At 42.7% G+C, this 21924-nt stretch overlaps 1 protein-coding gene across 1 annotated transcript; it reads right to left on the bottom strand.

The window, feature by feature from the left end:
• Positions 1-6984: 6984 nt before the first annotated feature.
• LOC311314361 (C-X-C chemokine receptor type 3-like) lies at positions 6985-8111 on the bottom strand (the record flags this gene model as incomplete). Its single annotated transcript, XM_084444698.1, has 2 exons — positions 6985-7716; positions 7848-8111. The coding sequence occupies 2 exons, from the start codon at positions 8109-8111 to the stop codon at positions 6985-6987; spliced, it is 996 nt and encodes a 331-aa protein (XP_084300824.1).
• Positions 8112-21924: the final 13813 nt, after the last annotated feature.

Raw genomic sequence — 21924 nt, 5'->3', positions numbered from 1 at the left:
TCTGGAACAATATCTTAGGTCATATTATTGATATGTTGTGCACTTTACATTTCAGCAATATTCCTCTAAGCATTGTTCTATAGTTTCGATAAAGCCAGTATTTCTACTCTGAACCGTACACTGGTTACAGTGCCAATTCTTAAACAGGACTGTAAATACCTTTTGTGTCGGCTGAGTGTCTTCGCTGTACTTGAGTCACTGTGCTCTATCTTGACCTTTCTCCCTTCTGCTTCATGATAACGAGCCATCTGCAAAAATTTACTACAGAAAACAATGAATCGCCACTCAAGTCAGATTCAGGTATTCCAAGTTGAAAAACTTGCCAGTTAGTCTCCCTCAGGTAGGCTACTATTCTCACTACTGTCAGTAGGTCACATGGCATCCTCCTATAAGGACATTAATTAGTTCAACAATTGGTCTCACTGGCTGGGCTATCAGCACACGTGTCCTTTTTACATTCCACTTGAATGGCCGCTGCATATGGTATGGTACTGTAGTTCTTCATAACAATGGATGCCTTTACACCAGGTGACACAGTTACTCCAGATGTCTCCAGAGTATCTGGGGAGACAAGGCTCATTATTGCAGGCATTTTTGCAGACAGTACTCAGTTATCATAAGCAGGTTCCTGTTGTTGTTTTTTTTGTTTTTTTTTAAATAATATATATATTCAGGATATTTAAAATGCAGTTCCAATAGTCTAATATCATAATTAGCTAACTACTATAGTTATTTTATCATACAATATGATTCATCCTTATACATTTCTCAGTTGGCTGTTTCAATTGATTCTTTACAAGAGTATTTTTTACACAAGGCTCTTTTGAGTTATAATGAAATACATTTTGACTTGCGTACTCATATGTATGCTTAAATATTTTGGTCTGTGTTTGGAGAAATGGTGCTTTTTACTGAATTTCTTGGTTTAACAGTATGTGTCCTCGCTGAGGACCTATGGAGTTAAACAATGGAATTTGGGTTAAACCCTACTGAGCCAGCGGTCCACAACAATCCGTGTTTCTTTTCTTTAAATCCTAAGAGGTTTCTATGCATTCTGACAATTAATACATTCAACATTCATTAAGGACATGTCACGTTTCTGTCTACTTGACAGGCAATTAACCATTCATACTTGCTAAATTAGCTGTTTCTCTGTTTTTATCTGTCCCTAGTGACGCAACATACAGGCTATTTTTTATCTCTGTATGATTCCCTTATGGTTTACAACATTAAACATTAACACCACATTTAACACTTGTTAGTCTGCTACGTCATGTTTTTTTCCAACACTGTCTGGTTTAAATAGTTTTTTTTATCCCAAATTTTTAGATTAGGTTCTTTTTTCGGCGAGCTTTTGGGAGGTCCCAATCTACACAGGAATTGTTATTGATTGTTACACCAAGGCATTACGGTTTTAACCTACCTTGGTTCTGTCTGCCCCTTGCAGATGGGTACTCGGCTCTTTTTACGATCCTTGTCGACAATCGCCAGTTTTGATGTGAATTGATTTAGTTCCAGACAGATGTTCCAGAAGTCACCAAAGACGGAGATTTATTAAAACAATAAGCATATAGGGTTACAGACAATAGCCTAGCTACAAAACAGAGCACAATTACAGTATATGACATTGTTATGTGGTAGCAATCGTTACCGTTACAGTGTTGTTGTCGTAGCAGAGTGTAAGTAGCACAGAGTATTTGAAAGAGGTATATGCAGCATGACGGAAGCAGCTGTTGAGTGGCTTAAGAGGCTAGCAAGCTAAGAGCTAAAAATAACAATGCTAAAGCTAAAAGCTAGGAGGCTACAGTCTTAAGTACTTTCTGACAGTCTACCAGGGGGAGGGGGTGACATGTGACATATCAGGTTATTGTAGAAGACTGCAATCGTGCTCGATATTGTCATTTGTCAATCAGCCAGGTCACGATTAACCCCGTTGTCAGGATGACCGGACCTTTCTAGCGTGTCCGATGTCTGGCCTGGGCAATCCTACACCTGTCGGGTTGTGCAACTGGTCAGCTGTTGATGGTCGACAAGTCAGCAGAGAATATTCTTCGAGCTTCTATTGCCCTACACGGCTCAAACTGTGTGGCTATTCATACAGTCTCCCAAGCAAAGGTTATCAGAGTTCAATTCCTGTCCACTGTCAACCATTACTGTGTTATATAGAAAACAGAAAAAGGTGAAGTTTTGCCTACTTCAGTACTTCTACTATCTGATCCAGGGTTCGAAATTAACACCCGCCAAGTGCCAAATGCGGGTATATTTTTCCTTTGGCGTGTATGTTTTGGAAGCCACCCGACACTTTGGCAGGTACCGTTTTTTTCAACAAAATATCATCATTTATGGTTCAGTGCTTAACAAAATATCAGCCTTTGTGGATCATAGCACGGACAACACTTTTGCAATAATTATCGGCATTGATGCAGCGCGAGTAAGATCGGACTGGGTGGCTCATAGAGCGCACACGTTCAATTCAAACCTTTATTTATGCTTGAGAGGTACTGAGGTTGCCCTCATTTACAGTGACGACGAGCAAACAATACATAAACAACAACAAAAGGACAGAAAAAAAGCGTTGGAGGGCATTCCAGGAGTGAGGGGCATTAAAAGAAAAAGCAGATTTTCCAATGTCAGTGTAGCCCTGGGAACCTTGAGTAAAAGCAGTTCACTTGATCGTGTGGAATAGGTCCCATAGTTTCATGATAAAATCTGTGAGAGGTAAGAAGGGTGTTTTCCAGTGAGGGTTTTCAAAATAAATAAATACCAGTGATAGTTTCATCTCTCAGTGAGAGAAGGCCATACTACCATGTCATAAAGTGCACAGTGATGAGTGTCATATTTAGCTCCTGTAATAAATCTGATTGCAGAGTGGTAGACTGAATCCAGAGGCTTTAGGGTTGAGGCTGCGGCATTTCTATACACAACATCACCATAATCTAAGACTGATAGAAACACGGCCTCCAGAACCCTTTTCCTACAGCTTTAGTGGAAGCTGGACCTGTTTCTGTACAAGAAACCAATTTCAGCTTGGAGGCAAGGTTATCAATATGGAATTTAAAGGAGTAGTAAAGGGAAAAATCGTGTTGACAAAACTAGCACTTTTGAGAAAGTTGATAATTGCTCTACCACCGTTTAGGTCATACAATATATGTGGGTGGGCACCTTGAAAAATCATTAAAAAAATGTGATGACTTTCGTTGTCTTTGATTATTGTACTTGTTTCAGCTCTGCGTTGTGTTTTGATTTCAATAAAAGATGGCCCCAATCTCACACAATACCACACAGTCCAGTGTCTCCTTTTCAGGTGTATTCCAAATGACTCTCTGCAACACGGGATTTGAGTCTCAAGCAAAAGCGGTTTATTCCAGAAGGTTTAACATACAAAAGAACATGGCAATGTCTAATGCACAGATGACCTGTCTGGATGCTGGCTGAACCCAAATCAAAGTATTGGTCTCGTTGCAACGTTCTTATGTGGTTTGAGTGTCCCCCCCCCCCCCCCTTCCTCGTCTCTTCTCCGATAAGACTGTCTCTCTGGTCTCTTCTGTGGCCTTGTTTTGACACGTTAACCTACACCGCCTCGGCGCCCAGGCCTTTATCTCTAACCACAACAATGGTGTTTGGCACAGAGTGTACCAGCCATGGAATGTCTTTATCTCATAAGTCTATGGAAGAGGGACACCGTTTCTTACAGAAAACTCAAGCCGACAGCCATACTCAGAGGTCAATCATCATAATTAGGAAATAGCAAATAACAGGATCATATTAAAAGGCATTTCTCTGAAAATCAACCATATTCAACACATGTTAAACTCTCGATTTCAAAGACAAGAAGCTCTTGTCTTTGAAGAAAAAAATAAATCATACATTTGGTTTTACTAGCATTACTAGCATTAAGAACAAATTTAAGATGAAACACGTGAATGAACGGTACTTGAAAAGAGCACCCCTTTTCGACCAAGCCATTTCGAGAGCCGGTTCGGAGCCGGTGCCAAATCACGAACCAGTTCTTCGTGTTTCGACAGATAAGAACCTAGTTCACGGCTCTGAAAACTGGTTCAACTGCGGCCCTAGTATTTTGCTGGTCTGCAACGGAGCTGCTTACGCATGGATGTATTAGAATTTATCAACAAATATGGTGGGCGTTGAGGTGACAGTAATTTGGCAACCTAGCTTAATGGTTTGCGGACATTGTACTTAAATCCGTTGATGGAAAAAAAAAAGTTTTTAGCTTAGCTTTTTCTGTTGTCATCTAAAGCTATGCTACGTTAGCTGACTGGGGACTGTCTTGTGATTAGCTAACGTTAGCTAGCTAATGCAGCTAACCATATTGTGCCAGACAGCCAAAACAAGTGTCACATACAGTACAGTATATTTGACATTGCTGGCTAGAATAACCAGTGTTGTGAAATACGTTTTAACAACTGGTCAAATGATATGTTGCACAGCAATCAAGCAGGACAATATCATTAGGGCTAGGTTAGATACTGTAGCTAGCAAAGTCAGCTTGCCCAGCTGGTATGATCATAGGCTCATTCCCATGGAATAGCTTAGTAGTTTGTTATTTTACAATGGGTTGGCTACTCACTAGATCAGGGGTCACCAACCTTTCTTAGGCCTAGGGCTACCTGAAGGCAGTCATTTGGGGGGCTACCTGTTCTCGGTTTACCTTTTTTATTAAAGAAAAAATGAGTATTGTGCATTTAATCGCCTACAGGAGACACAGCTATGTTCATAATTAATTACTGGTAATGATTCCTCACAAACATTAATAATGTTTACCAAGTGATCATTGGAACACATATATATATATATATATATTTTTTTTTTCAAATGCAATTTTATTTCTGTTAATCATCCATCAATTTCCATTTTCACAGCATCCTCAGCTTATCTGGTATTATTTTTAAGTGCAATCACAGTATTCTCATCTTATGCTGGTATTTTTCAGTGCAATCACAGTATTCTCAGTTTATGCTGGTATTTTTCAGTGCAATCACAGTATTCTCAGTTTATGCTGGTATTTTTTAGTACAATCACAGCATTCTCAGCTGATGCTGGTATTTTTCAGTACAATCACAGTATTCTCACACTGTGATTGCACTGAAAAATACCAGAATAAGATGAGAATACTTTGATTGCACTGAAAAATACCAGCATAAGGTACCAGGCAGGTAGTTGGTATTGACGCTCTTGTGAATCGTATTGAAGTGCCTCTCTACGTTGTGACGCTTCGCCGTTGCCACAGATGCCCCACAAATGAGACATCCTTGTCTTTCACATTTGTGAAAAAGAACTGTTCCTCCCACACTTCATTGAAGTGTTATTGTTTTTTCTTTCGTTTTTCTGCCATTATTGACGTCTTAGTCAAGTTATCTTGTAGTTAGCTTACTGAGAGAAGGGTTGAGGGAGGGAAAAGAGGGGGGGGGGGGGGGATAGTAATGTTGGCTACCACTGCACTAGATCCATATTTTCAGTGGGTGACAGGACTACCACACCGCCTGTGCTGTGGAGCTGTGGCACCAGGAATCTGCTCTGACCACTGTTTTTATTCACCACCATAACATGTTATTATGCAGATTAAATGTACTGTATGTCTATGCGACACAAAAGGGCTTAATCTAAATGTTATTTTTTGGCGGGTACAATTTTTAATCTGCCAGACATTTGGCTGGTGAGCTAAAAAGTTGATTTCGACCCCTGATCTGATCACATGACTAGTAGGCTACACCACAGCGTGCCTATGACTGCAGCACAACCCGTGGTATATCCCCCTCCCAGTCTGTGACTGACTGGCGCCTGGCCTGTCGTCTGCTCTACCACATAGTGGGCTTCCTGGTGCCCTCGGTACTCCTGCACCCTGCTGCAGAGACAAGTCTGGTGCTCCTCATAGCCCTAGGCTGCCTTCATGCCTGCCTCAACCCTCTGCTCTATCTCTGGCTGTGTGGAAACTTCTGGTGGGAGGTGCTGGGGAGGCTGAGGGGACTGACTGGGACTCAAACCCATCCGAGCCCATCTCTGTAGGATTGAGGCGTGGCTGAGGTGTAGCACTTGCTAAAATGTTATCTGCTAGAATGAGATTAGACAATTGGCACTGTTCTCACAGCCTAAATCATGGTCCAAAGAGTATGATGACGTTTCTAAACTGGTGCTGATTGTATCGTAGGATTATATACTACATGTATAAAGCATCAGTCAGTGTTTTATATCAGTCAACAAATGAAGGACAGACACTGAGTAAAATTATGAAAATATGACTTAATTTCATATTACAGAATGAAACACATCCATGGTTCTTTGAGGTAGGAATGAAAAATATTGTACAAATGTGTTTTTAAAAACAAGTTAAATCATAAAATTACATTTATAAAAAGTATACTATTCAAATGTATAAAAAGTACAGTATACTGTATGACATATTTTGGCACAGGTAAGTCAGAAGATAAAATAATTAATATAAAAATGTAATGCTGTGAAGGAGATATCGTCTGTGGCCGACATAGACTCATACACGCACAAACACACATTCCCCTTCCTGACAGTTTCCTAGTTCTGCTGTGGGTGCACACGCAGTAGCGCTAACCTCCCTACTGCACATGGACATGCATACAATACAATTCACACTGTCACAGAAAATCACAAGTACACCTATTATTTTTAGGTATTTTTTCTTTTTTTCTTTTTTCTTTTTTTTCTCTTCATTTTCTTCACCATGCTTTTTTTTCATTTCTACAGAATGAATGAAATATAGCCATTTGCCTAATCCATCATAACACATAAAACCATAAAAAGGGAAAAAAGATCTAAAGGGAAAAAGGGACAATTCAGCTTTTATGACATTGTCAAAATCTTTTATTATAAATTCAAAAACTGCAACCAAGCTTTACATCTATTTGTTTGCCTGTCTGTGAAATAATGTGTGTCTATACTGTGTCTGTCTCTCCTCATCTCTATCTCCCTTGCCTCCTTTTCTCCCTCCCTATCTCAGATGGCGATGCTGTTGGACGTGTCTCCAGACTCTGACCACACTGAGCTCTTCTTGCTCCTTGTAGCTTGTGGCTGGACCCCAGTCAGCTTGCAGCCCAGCGACCTCAGTATGTCCAGCAGGTGGCGCCGGAACTTCACCCCCACAAAGGCATACAGCACCGGGTTGAGGCTGCTGTGAAGGTAGCCCAGGGAGGAGGTGGCTGTGAGGGCTTTCGCCAGGCTGGTCCTGCTCTGGCAGGAGTCAGTCAGGGTGTTGTTTACGTGGAGAGTGTCCATGATGAGGGTGATGTTGTAGGGCGTCCAGCAGAGGAAGAAGAGCAGCACCAGGGCCAGGATAACCCTGATGGCCCTGTGCTTCTGGTGGCCCAGGGAGGTCCGCCGCAGCCGCAACAGGATGCTGGAGTAGCAGAAGAGGAGGACGGCCGAGGGCACCAGGAAGCCCACTATGTGGTAGAGCAGGCGGGAGGCCAGGCGCCAGTTAGTCGCAGACTGGGAGAAGCCCAGGTAGTTTTGAATGCACTGCACTCTGTGCCGTCTGGTATCCGGCAGAGCCTCCAGGAAGATCCAGTCAGGGATGGAAAGAAAGAGAGAGAATAACCAAACAGACAGGCAGCTGGCCTGAACCATCCAGGGTTTTTTGCTGGAGTACATCCGTGTAGCGTGGACGATGGACAGGTACCGGTCCAGACTGATGCAGCCCAGCAGGTAGATCCCACAGTAGAAGTTCAGCTTGCGGGAGGAAAAGAGAGGAGGGAGACAGACAGAAAGAGAGGAGAGTTGGGGGAGATACTGTTAGAACAACTGTCAAAATAACATCTAGAAAACTGTGTGGCTGTGGCCTTCTCTTCCCCAGGCTTTACCGTGAACATTGCTCCAGCGATCTTGCAGAGGGGCGTCCCGAAGCTCCACCCCTGTTCCTGAGCAGCCTGAGCAGCCCAGAAGGGCAGGGTGAGCAGCAGCAGGCTGTCTGCCACGGCCAGGTGCAGGATGAAGGTGTCCGCCACACTGCAGCCCCCTCTCCACCTCTTCTGGACCAGAATCCCCAGGACCAGCCCGTTTCCCAGCAGGCCCAGAACCAGCCCCAGGGTGTACAGCACCGGGAGGAGCACCGCGTCGAAGTGCATACCTTCGTCTAAGCTACACGGCACTTTAAAGTTACCTAGGAATCAGAATCAGAATCAGCATTTATTTTGCCAGGTTTTTACACATACAGTACTAGGAATTTGTCGCTGTAGTTACCAGTGTCGTTGTCAGTCTCATTTGAATAAAAATCGCTGAAGTCCTCAGGATTCCAGACGAATTTGCCAGATTTAGCCATTGGGGATTCCTGTATGTACAAGAAAGCACAAACACACACATAAGCTTACGGCTCTTGAATATGACATTGTCTCCTAAAGTACGTAGTAAGTACGCAGTAAGTATATGTTTACTTTTTTTTTTAATGTCTGGATTGTTTCAGTGGTGTTTCTTCAACTGTGAAATGCTCAATTATTGGGCCAAATAAATACATGGATATCTTTGAACAACTACTAAGTGTCCCTAGACATCCAGAGTAGCATAGGCTGCATACATGGGTGTCCTGTTAAGTTTCTATACAACATGTGAAACCTCGACCCCACAGGTGTGTTGAGACATATTAGCCTTGTGAGACCATCCTGATCTAGCGAGCTTACATTCTGTTTTTCTCCACAGCTCAGTCTGCCATTTAGTGCTGCAGGTTAACAAAACAATTGTGCATTTTATGACTAAAGCATGAAACTTTCAGCACCTGATCTATACACCCCAAGGATTAATTTCTGACGTAGAACCACTTCAGGAGGGACCTGTTACGGCTGTTGCAGCCATTTTCCAAAATGGCCATCAAAATGGTGGACTCTTCCGTCTATTTTGACTGCAGGGGGGCCTATATAGTGGTGCTGTGGTGATACAAGCATGAAAATTGTGATGAGCTAGCTCCATGGGTCACTTGACAAGAAGCCACTTGAAATTTCAAGATGGCCGCCACCTTAGTGGAGCAGTTATAGTGCGGCAGATAAGCTCATATGTAAGGTATGGTGCATTTTATGACTAAAGCATGGCACTTTATCCAGTGTTTCTATACATCATGTTTCTACACATCATGAAGTCTGTTTTCAGATGTGGAACCACTTCAAGAGGGACTTCTGGAACTTGTCAGAGGTCGAACACATTTGGGTAATCATCAACTAGTTTTTTCACTTTGTAGGCATAAATGCAGTGGTGTGTTTAGTTTGACGGCCGCCGTACTGAAAAAGGAAGTTATGTCAATGTAGCGGTTACCGCACGTATGATTTCAGTTGGGAGTCAAGGTTACTCATTGGCTCTACCCTTTCCCTATCTTTGAGGACATCTACCGACGTGTGAAAACTCCTTTTCAACAGAAACGTTTTCTCCGGGCGTCAGCATCATATGTTGCACAACAACAAGTTGATCAAAAAGGAGAGTTGGGGATCGCACTAATTGCTTTAATTGCTTAAAAGTGCTTTGTTAAGTGCAAACAGACTGACATTTTGACAGCAGTATACAGTAGGAGATATCAATTGTGTTTATGTTTATGCAAGAACAAATAGGTGAAACATCCACCATACATAAACACAGAAACTCAATAAAGTGGACTTCACACAATGTGTGACTAAGCAGCGTTGTCATCTTGGCATCTTAATCCACCATACAATATAACCCACCGCATCTTACCCACCATACAATAACATTAATAGTCTCCTGAGCAGAAGCAAAGGGCAGTACACTTGAGGGCAGCCTTTTTTGCAAGTGCACCACGTTGTACACCCTTTCTTGCAGCCCAACTCTGCTCAAATTCTAAAAAAAAGTTTTTGGTTTGTACCAGTTTGTGTTAGGTCATCAATCATTTTTAAAGTGTATTTATTACTTAAACTACTTAAACTATTAAAAAAATCATAATCCACCAATGGCACAACTCGTCCGTCGACCTCAAATATTTCGGGTTTGATCTAACGCAAAAAAAGAGATCTACTGTACTGCTCAGTGCTCAACAAGCTACAACTAAGCCAACCTGCTCACAATGGCGAAAAGAGTTATAAAAACAATTGACCACTTCTTCATAAAAAAAAATAAAACTGTCAAAGCTAATGAAGAAGCTACCACTCGAAATGACACCGCAGCAAGTGCAATCGAATGCAGAAGTGCTCCAGAGGCTATCGAAGCCAGCACTAGCTCTAGCAACATCACCATCGGCGAGGAAGCTAGCACCAGCAGGCAGTTGCAGTTTGATGTTGTGATGTTGGGTATGGCCTAGTGCTCGGTCATAAAGTCATATTGACATGCTCATGGTGTCTAGATGAAGTTTGATGCGTTGTGCATATTGAATTGTCATATGGATTTCTTATTAGCATACTGTTCACAACTGGCATTCTTTGTTAATAGATGGGACGGGACCTCAGAACGTTTTTTTTTTCTCACGTCAAAATGTTGCCCCCCCTACTCTCAGAGGGTAAAATCGCCTATGCTTGCAGTCACAATGTATCAGCTCATAGCAGCTCCGTGAAGCTTCAGGAAGGGTAGTCCACAGTGGCTGCCATCCCATCCCTGCTTCTTTCACCCAGACAGGCACCAGTTTCAGACATTAGTGTTCATGAAGTAGCCAAACAGCTGGATCCAAGTACCTCTGCTGCTTTCCCATTGTTTCATGTGCTCACAGGTAGGGATGGGACAATTATCAATATTATTGTTAATTGTGATTTTTTTTTAAATACTCACCATGATTTAATTGTGGTGAATTTGGATAATCGTCATAATCATGAATGAAGTGTCTGCTGTGAATAACTAATGTAATCCTCACATGAGCTGTACATTAATACTGAAAAAAATGTCCTGTCTTATTCAGCCAGTATGTGTTTGATGAAGCTACAGTCTGACTATAGTCGCGTTTCCATTACAACTAGAATTGCGCAAAACCGGAAAATCGCAATAAAAAATTGGTAATGGAAACAGCTAAATTTCGAAAAAACCTCTCAAATTTCGATAAAACGTTTTTACGCTCTCATGAGGTGGTTTTTCAGAAGTTTCGATATAGAAGTATATCGCAAAAGCGTAATGGAAACACTTTTTTTAAATTTAGGTAGGAGAAGAAGAGGTAGGGGTCACATGATTTGCTCGCTTCAAAAAATGACGCGATATGTCTCCGGAGCAAGTAGAAGACCCTAAAGCAACGATACGAGAAACGCTCACTGTTTAAGAGCGGAGCCGAGGGGAAAGCTCAAATAAAGTTCAAATATAACAACGGTTTGTTTACTTAATACATCCATGGTTTACTTCCTGGTTGTGCTTTGCGTGGATTGTGTGGCTTCGCGAGACTAGACTACGAGAATTACGGCTCTTGCGCAAAACACCTTTCAATGGAAACACCTGCAAGTCGCAATTGTACTTTATCGAAACTTTAGAAATATCGCTTTTATTTTGCGAAAAACTGTAAAGGAAACGCAGCTTATGATACAATTCAAGTTATATAATTTTTTTTGTTATTATCACAATAATATTGTTTATTGCAATTATTTTGGCCACAATAATTGTGACATGATATTTTGTAATCGTTCCACCCCAGGGTGTGACAGTCTCAACATTTGCTGGAAGAGGAAAGAAAACTGCATGGGAGACCTGGGCCCCGTACTACGAAGTTCGTTCAACATATCCAGGATAACTTTTCGCTAGCTCGCTCGAGTAAACCGGACAACCGCAATCACGGATAAACGGTACTACGACGGTGGCTATCAACTCGTTAAGTCTAACCAGCTGGTCCAATCTAGCTATGAGCGCGTTCACGGTAAAAGGGGAGGTATTTGCTCAAAATGACCAATCGCATAGGCCTACCTTAGTATGGGTATTCGGAGATGGCCATGGACAAGGCAAACAATACGCATAACCAAGTTCCGTCCACCGTATTTTACACAAGGGGAGCAATAATATAGAAATATGAACTATAGGCGCAATACAGTCGCTACTGCCAAAGGCAGGAAGAAAGCTAGAAAAATACTGCCTACGTGTTATCATTATCCTCCACATGAACACGAGTAGGCTAGATCATTGGGCTATGCCTATTCTTATGGCATGTAAAGCAATTGTAGCCAAAATCAATATATCTTATTCTTTCAGCTGCAACCCCTAAACTGGCATGGGACGCTTAAATAAAGCAAATGTAGGCTATAGTTTTTAATAGTTTCAGGTTGGAGTAGACAATGTGAAGTCTCTATACAAGAGGAACTAGAGATAAAACAGGCTATTAAAATGGAAAAAGTGAAGTTCGGGGTGGAGAAGTAGGCTGATTGTCAGGCATTGGTGCTATCACAATTCAATTAAAATGTAGCCTACTTCTCTTTGTTCCTAGGAACGGGAGGCTAGTGTTGTGTCCTGTTAAGTTACATTACTCCTTGGCCACTAGAGGGTGCGATCCTTTAATGCTAGTGAGCTTTGAGTTGATAGGTGTTTGTATTTCCGGTGATTCGGGCGGTAACAAGATAGGAATGAGTATGCCTGTATGTGAGCTCTAATCTACAATTAAACCACCGTTCTGATACTACTCGCCTTTGTGTCCTTCTACTACATCCGACATTACAAACTGCCGACGAGGGAACCCGGAGACTGCTTTTGATGTTTGCACTGATATTCCAAGAAGATGTCAGTAAATGTTCCAGCTCCTGCGATGTTTCTGCCCTGCCCGGGGGATCCTGCGATACCATTCAACACATGGCTACGGATGTTCAACAACTACTTGTTAATGATCAACGCAACAGGGAATGCTTGGCCTGAGGCTCGCAAGAGAGCTGTTCTTCTACACTGTCTAGGCACGGAGGGGCTACAAAGTTTCTACACCTTGCCAGATACTGATGCTTTTGCCACTGCTGTGACTGCCTTACAAGCTCACTTTACGCCTAAAGTTAACGTGATTGTCGAACGGCATGCTTTCAGGAAGCGGTATCAGGCTCCGCATGAGACCATACTACAATATGTCGCTGCTTTGCGTGACCTGGCTACTAAATGTGAGTTTGATGATAAAACGGAAGAAATGGTCCGCGACCAGCTAATAGAGCATTTAGTTAGTCCGCAAATAAGGGAGAGACTGCTACTGGAACCCGGCCTGACACTGGGTAAGGCTATTACTATTGCAACACAGATCAAATCTGCTAGAGAGCAAGCTAAGGCTATGTCAACAAATCACAGCGCTCCTGTACAGGCTGTACAGTTGAAGCCATGCGCGTTTAAGAAACGGGACAGACAGCCCTTCCGTTCAGCTAGGCCCTCTGTGGCTGCGCGCTCTGAATCACCCCGCCCCTGCTTCAGATGTGGCTTTGACAGCCACTTGGCCAACTCTCCACAATGCACAGCTAAAAAGGCCACTTGAAAAACATGTCACAAAATAGGACACTTTGCACGTGTCTGTCGTTCTGCTGAAACCCACCCTGTGCGTGTAGTAGAACCCCCTGAGGTAGAAATCTCAGTGCTCTACTTAGAAAATGTTGGAAATGTTCCAAAGAAAATACTATGCAATGTACATGTCCACACACCAACTTGTCCTGCCCAGGAAATTGAGCTAGTTGTGGATACAGGATCAGCTGTATCTATCATGCCACGCACTACCTACAACAAGTACTTCAGTACCACACCTCTGTCTGCACCTACTGTCCGGCTTGTATCATACACCCAGTCATGTATACCTGTTCTGGGGTGCCTACAGGCTCAAGTGAGGCGAGATGATGTCACTGTCCCAGCCACGTTCTTTATAGTGGAAAAAGGCAAACCATTGCTCGGGATGGACCTAATGACAGCTCTACACCTTTGCATTAGTGGCAATACTATCCTCCCTTCTGCTCCTCCGCCAGCCTCACCTGCTCCTGTGATGACCAGTGTTCTCACTGCTCCTACTGCCCCTGTGATCAGCTGCGTAAAAGGCTTTGTGCATCAAGTTAAAGTCGACTCTACTGTCAAACCAGTGCATCAGAAACTGCGCCGGTTGCTCTTTGCTGTCAGGGGTGCAGTCTCTACTGAGCTGGCGCGCTTACAAGAAGCAGGTGTAATAGAGAAGGTTGATGCCTCGGCCTGGGTGTCACCAATAGTAGTTACACAAAAGAAAACGGGTGGAATCCGTATGTGTGTGGACCTGCGAGAACCAAATAAAGCCGTGATCAACGACAGCTACCCCTGCCACACATGGATGAGCTGTGTTATCTACAATTGACTTAGCAAGTGCATACTACCAGGTGCCGTTGCATGGGGATAGCAGGGACCTCACAGCATGTATCACACATGAGGGCCTGTTCCGATTCTGTAGAATTCCATGTGGTCTGGCGTCTGCACCCTCTGTCTTTCAGAAACTGATGGCCACAATCCTCCAGAACATTCCAGGGGTTCAGAACTATCTGGATGACCTGATTATCTATGGTCCTACCACTGCTGCCCATAACCAAACCCTGGAGACCGTGCTGCACAAGCTAAACGAGGTAGGCTTGAGGCTCAATGAGGAAAAATGCCACTTCATTAAGACCTCTCTCCGCTTTCTGGGCCATGTCATCAGTACAGACGGCATCCTACCAACCAGAGAGCACACCGATGCAGTCCTGAAGGCTCCTCCTCTGTCTGATGCTGTTTCGTTGCGTTCCTTTTTGGGACTGGTGTCGTGGTATTCTAAGTTGTAGCTCCTGTAGCGTGTTCTAGGGTTAGAACTATGACTATGACCGGTATACTTTATAGACTAAATAGTTCTATGCTAAATATTTAAAAAAGCCTTTTTTGTAGGCCTAATGTAATGGTTTGTAATTTTGATTTTCTTTGTTTTATAACTGATAGAAGGACACTATACTATTTTATGGAAGAAGGCCCCGCAATATTATGGCTGTGATACCAGAGAATCCCCAAGAATCTAATGCGGAGGATCTCAGTAATAATGATGATGAAATAGATGATCCAGAATATCTGCCCACACTAGCAGAAGCGTGTCCCTTTGAAGCTCTGGATGATGAAGAACCCTCCACAAGCACATCTTCACCGCCACCTCCCCGTAAGAAGAGAAGAGGGAAAAACACCCTAAAAGTAATATCCATAGAGGAGATCCCTGGCCCTAGTTCACTGTCAGACCCAGGAAGGAAGGAAGGAAGACATCGAGCCATTCCAGGTTTCTGATTCAAGCTTTGAACCCCCAGACGAAGTAAATACACCTTTCCAGTACTTCAAAACACTCTTCACTGACGGGATGATAGAGCATACCACTCACCACACCAACCTCTACTCTGCCCATGAGTTGGGAGATCCAATCAAGACAAGCTGTGAAGAGATAGAAGATTTCCTGGCAATGCTACTCTTCATGGGTGTTTTCAACTTCCCGCCATGAAAGACTACTACCACGGAACATCACATTTTGGCTTGATAGCTGATATCATGTCGAGGAGTAGATTTCAACGGTTGCGCCGGTTTATTCATTTCAATGATAATCAGCAGTGCATCGACAGTCCAGACCGATTCTACAAAATACGCCAACTCTTCGATATGCTTCGTCAGCAGTGTCTCCAGATCCCTTCGACCTACAAGTACAGTGTGGATGAGGTCATTGTGGCATATAAGGGCATAAAGGCTGGCACACTCCGCCAGTATATCGCCAACAAGCCAGACAAGTGGGGATTTAAGTTGTTCTGCCGGGCAAGTTCCTCTGGCATCATTCATGACATGCTCCTCTATCAAGGGGCATCCACATTTTTCAACGTTGACTTAAATGAGCAGGAGCAGGAGCTACTTCTAGGGGCCAAAGTGGTGACAACCCTCTGCAAAAACATAGCACTGCCACGGATTTCAGTTGTCTACTTTGATAACTACTTCACCAGTTTCAACTTGATCCAGAACGTGCACTCAGCCCTGGGTGTCAAGTGCATCGGCACAGTCCGACAAAATCGCACCGGTGGAGCTCCACTGATGACAGACAAGGAACTGATGAAGAAAGGGCGTGGAGCTTTCGATTACAGATCATATTTAGGGGTCATCGCAGTCAAATGGTTTGACAACAAATGTGTCAACGTTCTAAGCAATGCCTGTGGGGTCGAGCCTCTTACGACTGTCAGGCGGTGGAGCAAAGAGGCCAAAGCAAAGATAGCCATCCCATGCCCCTCACTCATTCCAGCCTACAATTTGTTTAAATAGACCCTTTTGCTTAGTTTTATCATGTTTATCTGACACTTGTAAATATGAGCGCCTCTCCTAACTAGGCCGACACCTATTTATTTTGACGGCGAAGTGAATGGAGCGACAAAGGACTGTTGTCTGGCATGAGCGAGCATGCGATAACAGGACTGAGAAGGGCTATGACTGTAGCTGATATTGCTAGATACCAATGAACGAAGTGTAGGCTACTGCATATTTGCTGTGCAACATATAAATCGTCCAGCTGTCAAACCTAGTTGCCATCAAACTATGTATGATAGCGAGATTGTCCTCAACTCCAAAAGTATTGTTTTCATATCGTGTTATATCACTGTCAGTCGTATCTTACATTCATTGCGAGTTGATTTGCGAGGACAGGCTGTGTCATATCATTATGTGAAGCAACAGGGTATTAGAATCCAGCAATTGCCTCTTCACACTGTGATATATTTGGATGCCGTATATACTGTAAATGAATAAACGAGGCAGAGACCGTAGAGACCGTTTTCCATACGTCTGGCTTCTTTTAGTGCAACTCTTAGACTGACGAAAATCATATCTGGCTACTACACCACTAATGTGCATGTTATAACACGAAGTGAACATTTTTTGATTTGGGGACAGGGAGGTGTCTGGCTATCATAAAGAGTTTGTTGGCAAATAGATTTGACAACTGGATAATGGATGCGTTGCACAGCAAATATGCAGTATCCAACACTTCGTTCATGGCTAGCTAGCAATGGTACAGCAGACTATGGGATTAGCTAATTTGGGTTGCTGTCAAAGCCGGCGCATTAATTTAGATCGGTAATTAAACTTCAGCCGAACTACGTGTGCGTATACACGGTTTTAACGCACGTCTGCTGGCCAATCAGAAAAGAGTATTAACCCAGGCCATGGTATAAATATATTTATAGCATGGCCTGGGTGAATACTCGATTCTGATTGGCTGGAGGGGTGTGGATTATTTCTCGACAAACGCATGGCTAGAGCCTCATCACAGTTTTCACAAATCACAAATGAATGCGCTTGTTTAACATCACAATGAAACAGCCTTGTAATCTTAGCTCTGCAACTGTAAATATGTCATTTTAGTACGTTTGAATCATTTTTCAGGTGAGAAACTAACCATGTCGATTCCCAGTATGTGGTCAGTTTCTAATTATAGGCCGCGACTTTTTCGGAGTTCCCTGTGTGCTTGCATCAAAAACCATGTTTTGCACTTGACTGAAGCACATAATTCTTCTTTTTCCAAGACAGATAGAAATGCAGATATGTATGTGCAGAGGCAATTGCTCTATTCTAATACCTGTTTCTTCACTTAATGACACATCCCATCCTCGCAATTCAACTCGCAATGAACTGAATGAATGAATTGTAGCATATGACTGACATGACACGACTGCGTGATATCCACGACCTGGAAAAAAAAAAAGGGATTTGGGGACAATTAGGTGTCTGGCTATCATAAATAGTTAATTCGCAACTAGATTTGACAACTGGACGATTGATACGTTGCACAGCAAATATGCAGTATCTTACACTTCGCTCATGGCTATCCAGCAATATCAGGTCCTAGTTTGGGTTGCTAGGCTCATTGTTTGGGTTGCTAGGTCGTATCCAGGGGTGCGAGACATTGCTGAAAGAAAAGGTAACGGACACTTTCCATTTCACTAACGGTTCTCTTGTTAACTATTGGATGTCATCGCTGTTCCTCCAGGGAATATGATATACAATTTGTAAAACTATAATCAAAGTCAGCAGTAAGCAGAGAATAAGTAATATCTTTTTTTCTATTTTAACGTAGACGTCTTTGGCAAGTGACCATGGTATAACATTCATCTGTCATTCCGATCATGCATTAAAGCCCTCAAAATAATATCATATGTAAGTAGCCTACATTTTGGGTCATCTGTCTGTGTCATTCAAGAAGACGAGGCACACGTGCATTAGCGCAAGAGAGTGTAGACAACTCGACTTGGAGTTGGTAATGTTAGCTCAGCCTCTGAAAGATGGATATAAGAAGCCTTCTTATATCCTTCTTAAACCCTTTTTTTTTTTTTTTTTTTTAAGAAACAGGATTCCGGCAGCGATCAGGTGGTGGAGGACGAAGTTGTTGTTGGAGAGAATGCCGGTAAGCTCAAGTTGAAGGCTCTTTTGCTAGCTAGCGTTAGCTAGTCTTAGTCAGTGGTTCTTAAACGTTTTTGTAAGCAAGGGCATAGTCAGATATTGACTAGGTGCTTGCCATTTACTTGAATTTTGACCTTTGATATGAATTCAAATTATTATTTAATTATTTTATTTAATTATCTGACTTTTAGATCGCTAACATTTTTATCATAAGTCAATGGAGTTTAAAGCAATACATTGTGATATTTCGACCTTTACAAACATGTATGGTGCTAATTCTCCAATTAGATTTAGTAAAAGTAAGCTGAATCGTCCAAACAGTGTACTCAGAAAGATAATACATTATCTCTGTTCGGAATCGCTCCCTATTCACTATATAGTGCACTATATAGGGCGTCAGCCATTTTGTTTGTAGTGTCCGAATTCTCGGCATCTATGGATATCATGCATTTTTTAGCTCAATGATATCATGGCGGAGGTGAGAAAACCAAAGCAAAACATTACGGAGGAAGCCCACACCCTTGTCTATTACTACAGTATAGACCCTTAGCCCACACCCCTGTCTACTACTACAGTATAGCCCCCTACTCCACACCCCAGTCTACTACAGTATAGAGGATTTTCACGGCCCGTCATCAGTCGGCCATGTTGGAGGTTGAAGCTACTGAATGTAGGTAGCTAGCTAGATAGATAGATCAATAGACAGGTAGATAGACCTAACCCTCTACCTATCTATCTAGTCGTTAGCATAAACCTGGGCTTACACCTGCTAAACCTAAGCTTAAACCTCCAACCGTGAAAACCCTCTATATAGCCCCCTAGCCCACACCCCTTTCTACTACAGTATATATCCCCCTATATTGAGTGGAAAGATGCAGAGGAGAGCAGAGCAACAATGTTAACTGATAAACTAGAAGAATAAAGATTTTGGGGAGGGAAAGAAATGACATGAAAGAGCAGAGACACCAATAGATAACAAAGGAGTGATATGGAGTGGAAAGATGCAGAGAAGAGCAGAGAAGATGAGAAGACAGTAGAGGAGATGAGAAGAGAACAGATGAGATGAGATCTGAGGATATGAGAGAGCAGAGAAGATGAGAGCAGATGAGATCAGAGGACATGAGAAGAGAGTAGAGGAGATGAAGAGAGATGAGAGCAGAAGAGATGAGGATAGAGGAGAGGAGATGAAGATAGAGCAGATGAGATGAGGATAGAGGAGATGAGGATAGAGCAGAGGAGATGAGAGATGAGAGGAGATGAGAAGAGAGCAGAGGAGATGAGAAGAGAGCAGAGGAGATAAGAAGAGATCAGAGGAGATGAGAAGAGAGCAGAGGAGATGAGAAGAGAGTAGATGAGATGAGAAGAGAGTAGAGGAATTGAGGAGAGAGCAGAGATGAGAGAGCAGAGGAGATGGAGAGAGAGACATGAGAGCTACTGGAGAGGTGAAGAAGAGTTGCGTATCAGATAGATAAGACAGATAGATAAAACAGAGTTAACACAGTTTGTCACAGTTCAAATTTGTCACAATTTAAAAGGAGCCTGTGTCACACAATATAAGCTCAGGGGTTAGTAAATTTAAAGTAGTAAAGCTCAGATCAGGGTTAGTACATTTTCAAAATTGAACAAAGCATTACAACATACAGTGCAAACTAGCATGACTGTACCATCAATGTAAGGCCCTTATTTTCTGAAAATAATAATAACAAAGTGTGAATGAGAACTCAGATTGCACTTATTTTGAACATTTTGATTTCATGTTGGGAAAGTCAGCCTACACACGACTGGAACCTTTTGGTAGAGCACATTATCTTACTTACTCTGAAATAAAATTAGCTAGACTGATAAGAAATAAGCAGGCTTGGCTAAACGACATGCTAGCTAGCTTGCTAACGTTAGCTAGCTAAAAGTCTGTTAAGGTTAGCTAGCTACAACATTAGCTTGCTGGATGCTAGCAAATTCCGTTTCCGAGCAACAGTTTGCTGTGTAGCTAGCTATTCGTTGTGATGCCATCACCACTGATACTAAAGTTCACCAACGTTATGTATTTTATCTATGACACACAGTTGGTGGAAAACGCAACCAGGCGTGTCCTGGAACTGATCCAGAGAGCGAAGGCCTCACCGCAGACAGAGAGTGCTGCTACCGTCACTCAAAACCGTAAGTATTTCGGAAGAGATCATTTGGCAGTGTGACTCATTTAAAACAACGAAACAACATCAGGCACGTTGACAAGTTAAATTCTTGAAATTTCTCAATTAACGCATTCAGTAGTTATTCAGTTCAGCTCCTACAGTTTGAGGTGTTTTCACAGAGGTTCTGGGACAGCAAGTAGCTGTAGGCAGGCAGCCTGCCACCCAGAGACCGCATCAGTCTGCCCTTGGTGTCAGCAGCCGGTCTCTGGTACTACCAGCCCAGGGCCAGCAGAAGCAGAGGATCACAGGCTATCGGTGCTCAGGGGAAAATGTGAAGGAAAATATGGCCAGGTTGGATATGAAGTGTAGTTGTTAGTGTAAGGAGGACAGTCCTTTGTCCATGATGTGTTCTTGAAAAAAAGAAAATTTAAATTGTTTATTAAACTATGTGTAGTTAAGATCTCGCAATCTGATTGGTTAAGAGCTGTGGTATATTCACGAGATACCACGGGCAAAGACCATTCTATTCTAAATATGAAATATTTCTTTCTTAATTCTTACACATTTCCTTTCAAACCCCCAGTGCTTTCCCTGGCCTATTCAAAAGGAAGGGAAAATCTCCAGCTCCTAAACGAAGGGCTGTGAAGTCCACCCCCATACAGTTCTGTTTGCTAAACCAAAACACAGAACGGACCCCCAAGGCCTCAGTGGAGATGGTACTCCTCCAGGCTGGACTTGGCAAGAGGACCATCAGTATCCCCGAAACAGCTGAGTACTGTGAGGTAAGACAGGAAAATTAAGGGGTGTAGCAGATGTACTTGGGTCCTGTTGATAACATGTACCTGAACAGAGCGCATGGGGGTACATGTTATCAACAGGACCCAAGAATAGTAGAATAGTGACGCTTGTTTTTCCCCCTTCCCCCTATACTGTAGATATCAATACTCACAGACACCTACGGGACATGGGACACTCGAAGGGGCGTGGATGCTCTACAAAGCTGCTGGTAAGACAGTATCTCCAGTTCTGTATATGTCATGGTAACTATCATGATACAATCATTGCTCATCATATACAGTATTGTGTCCAAATGTGGAAAATCGTAGGAATTGAAGGGTACAACACACCCTTGGGTTCTTGGTCCTAAGTTGAGGCCTGGCTCTGCCCCGCCTAATCCTATCCTCACTATGTAGAGTCTGTTCATTGTGATCTTATCATCTGCTTTGGTATAGTAAATGCTGACACTGAATAACTGATTCAATGCAGTTTTCAATACTACAGGCAGACTGGCCAGCCAGCATTATTGAGTAACCACTAAATTATTTCTGACACCACTCCAACAATCTCAAAGGTGTCACCCATGGCATGAGCAATTGTCAAACTATCTCATGAGTGCAACATTTGTCAATATTTTGGATAGGAACCGTTATGATCAGAAGTAACCCTATAACAGAGCTTAACATGCCAATTTCTGAGCTGGTCTTAACCCCTGGAATATAGG

This window comes from Borostomias antarcticus, assembly GCF_949987555.1.
Source record: "Borostomias antarcticus genome assembly, chromosome: 10".
Taxonomy (NCBI): domain Eukaryota; kingdom Metazoa; phylum Chordata; class Actinopteri; order Stomiiformes; family Stomiidae; genus Borostomias; species Borostomias antarcticus.
The sequence above is the reverse complement of the archived record's forward strand: the minus strand, read 5'-3'. Positions and strand labels throughout refer to the sequence as shown.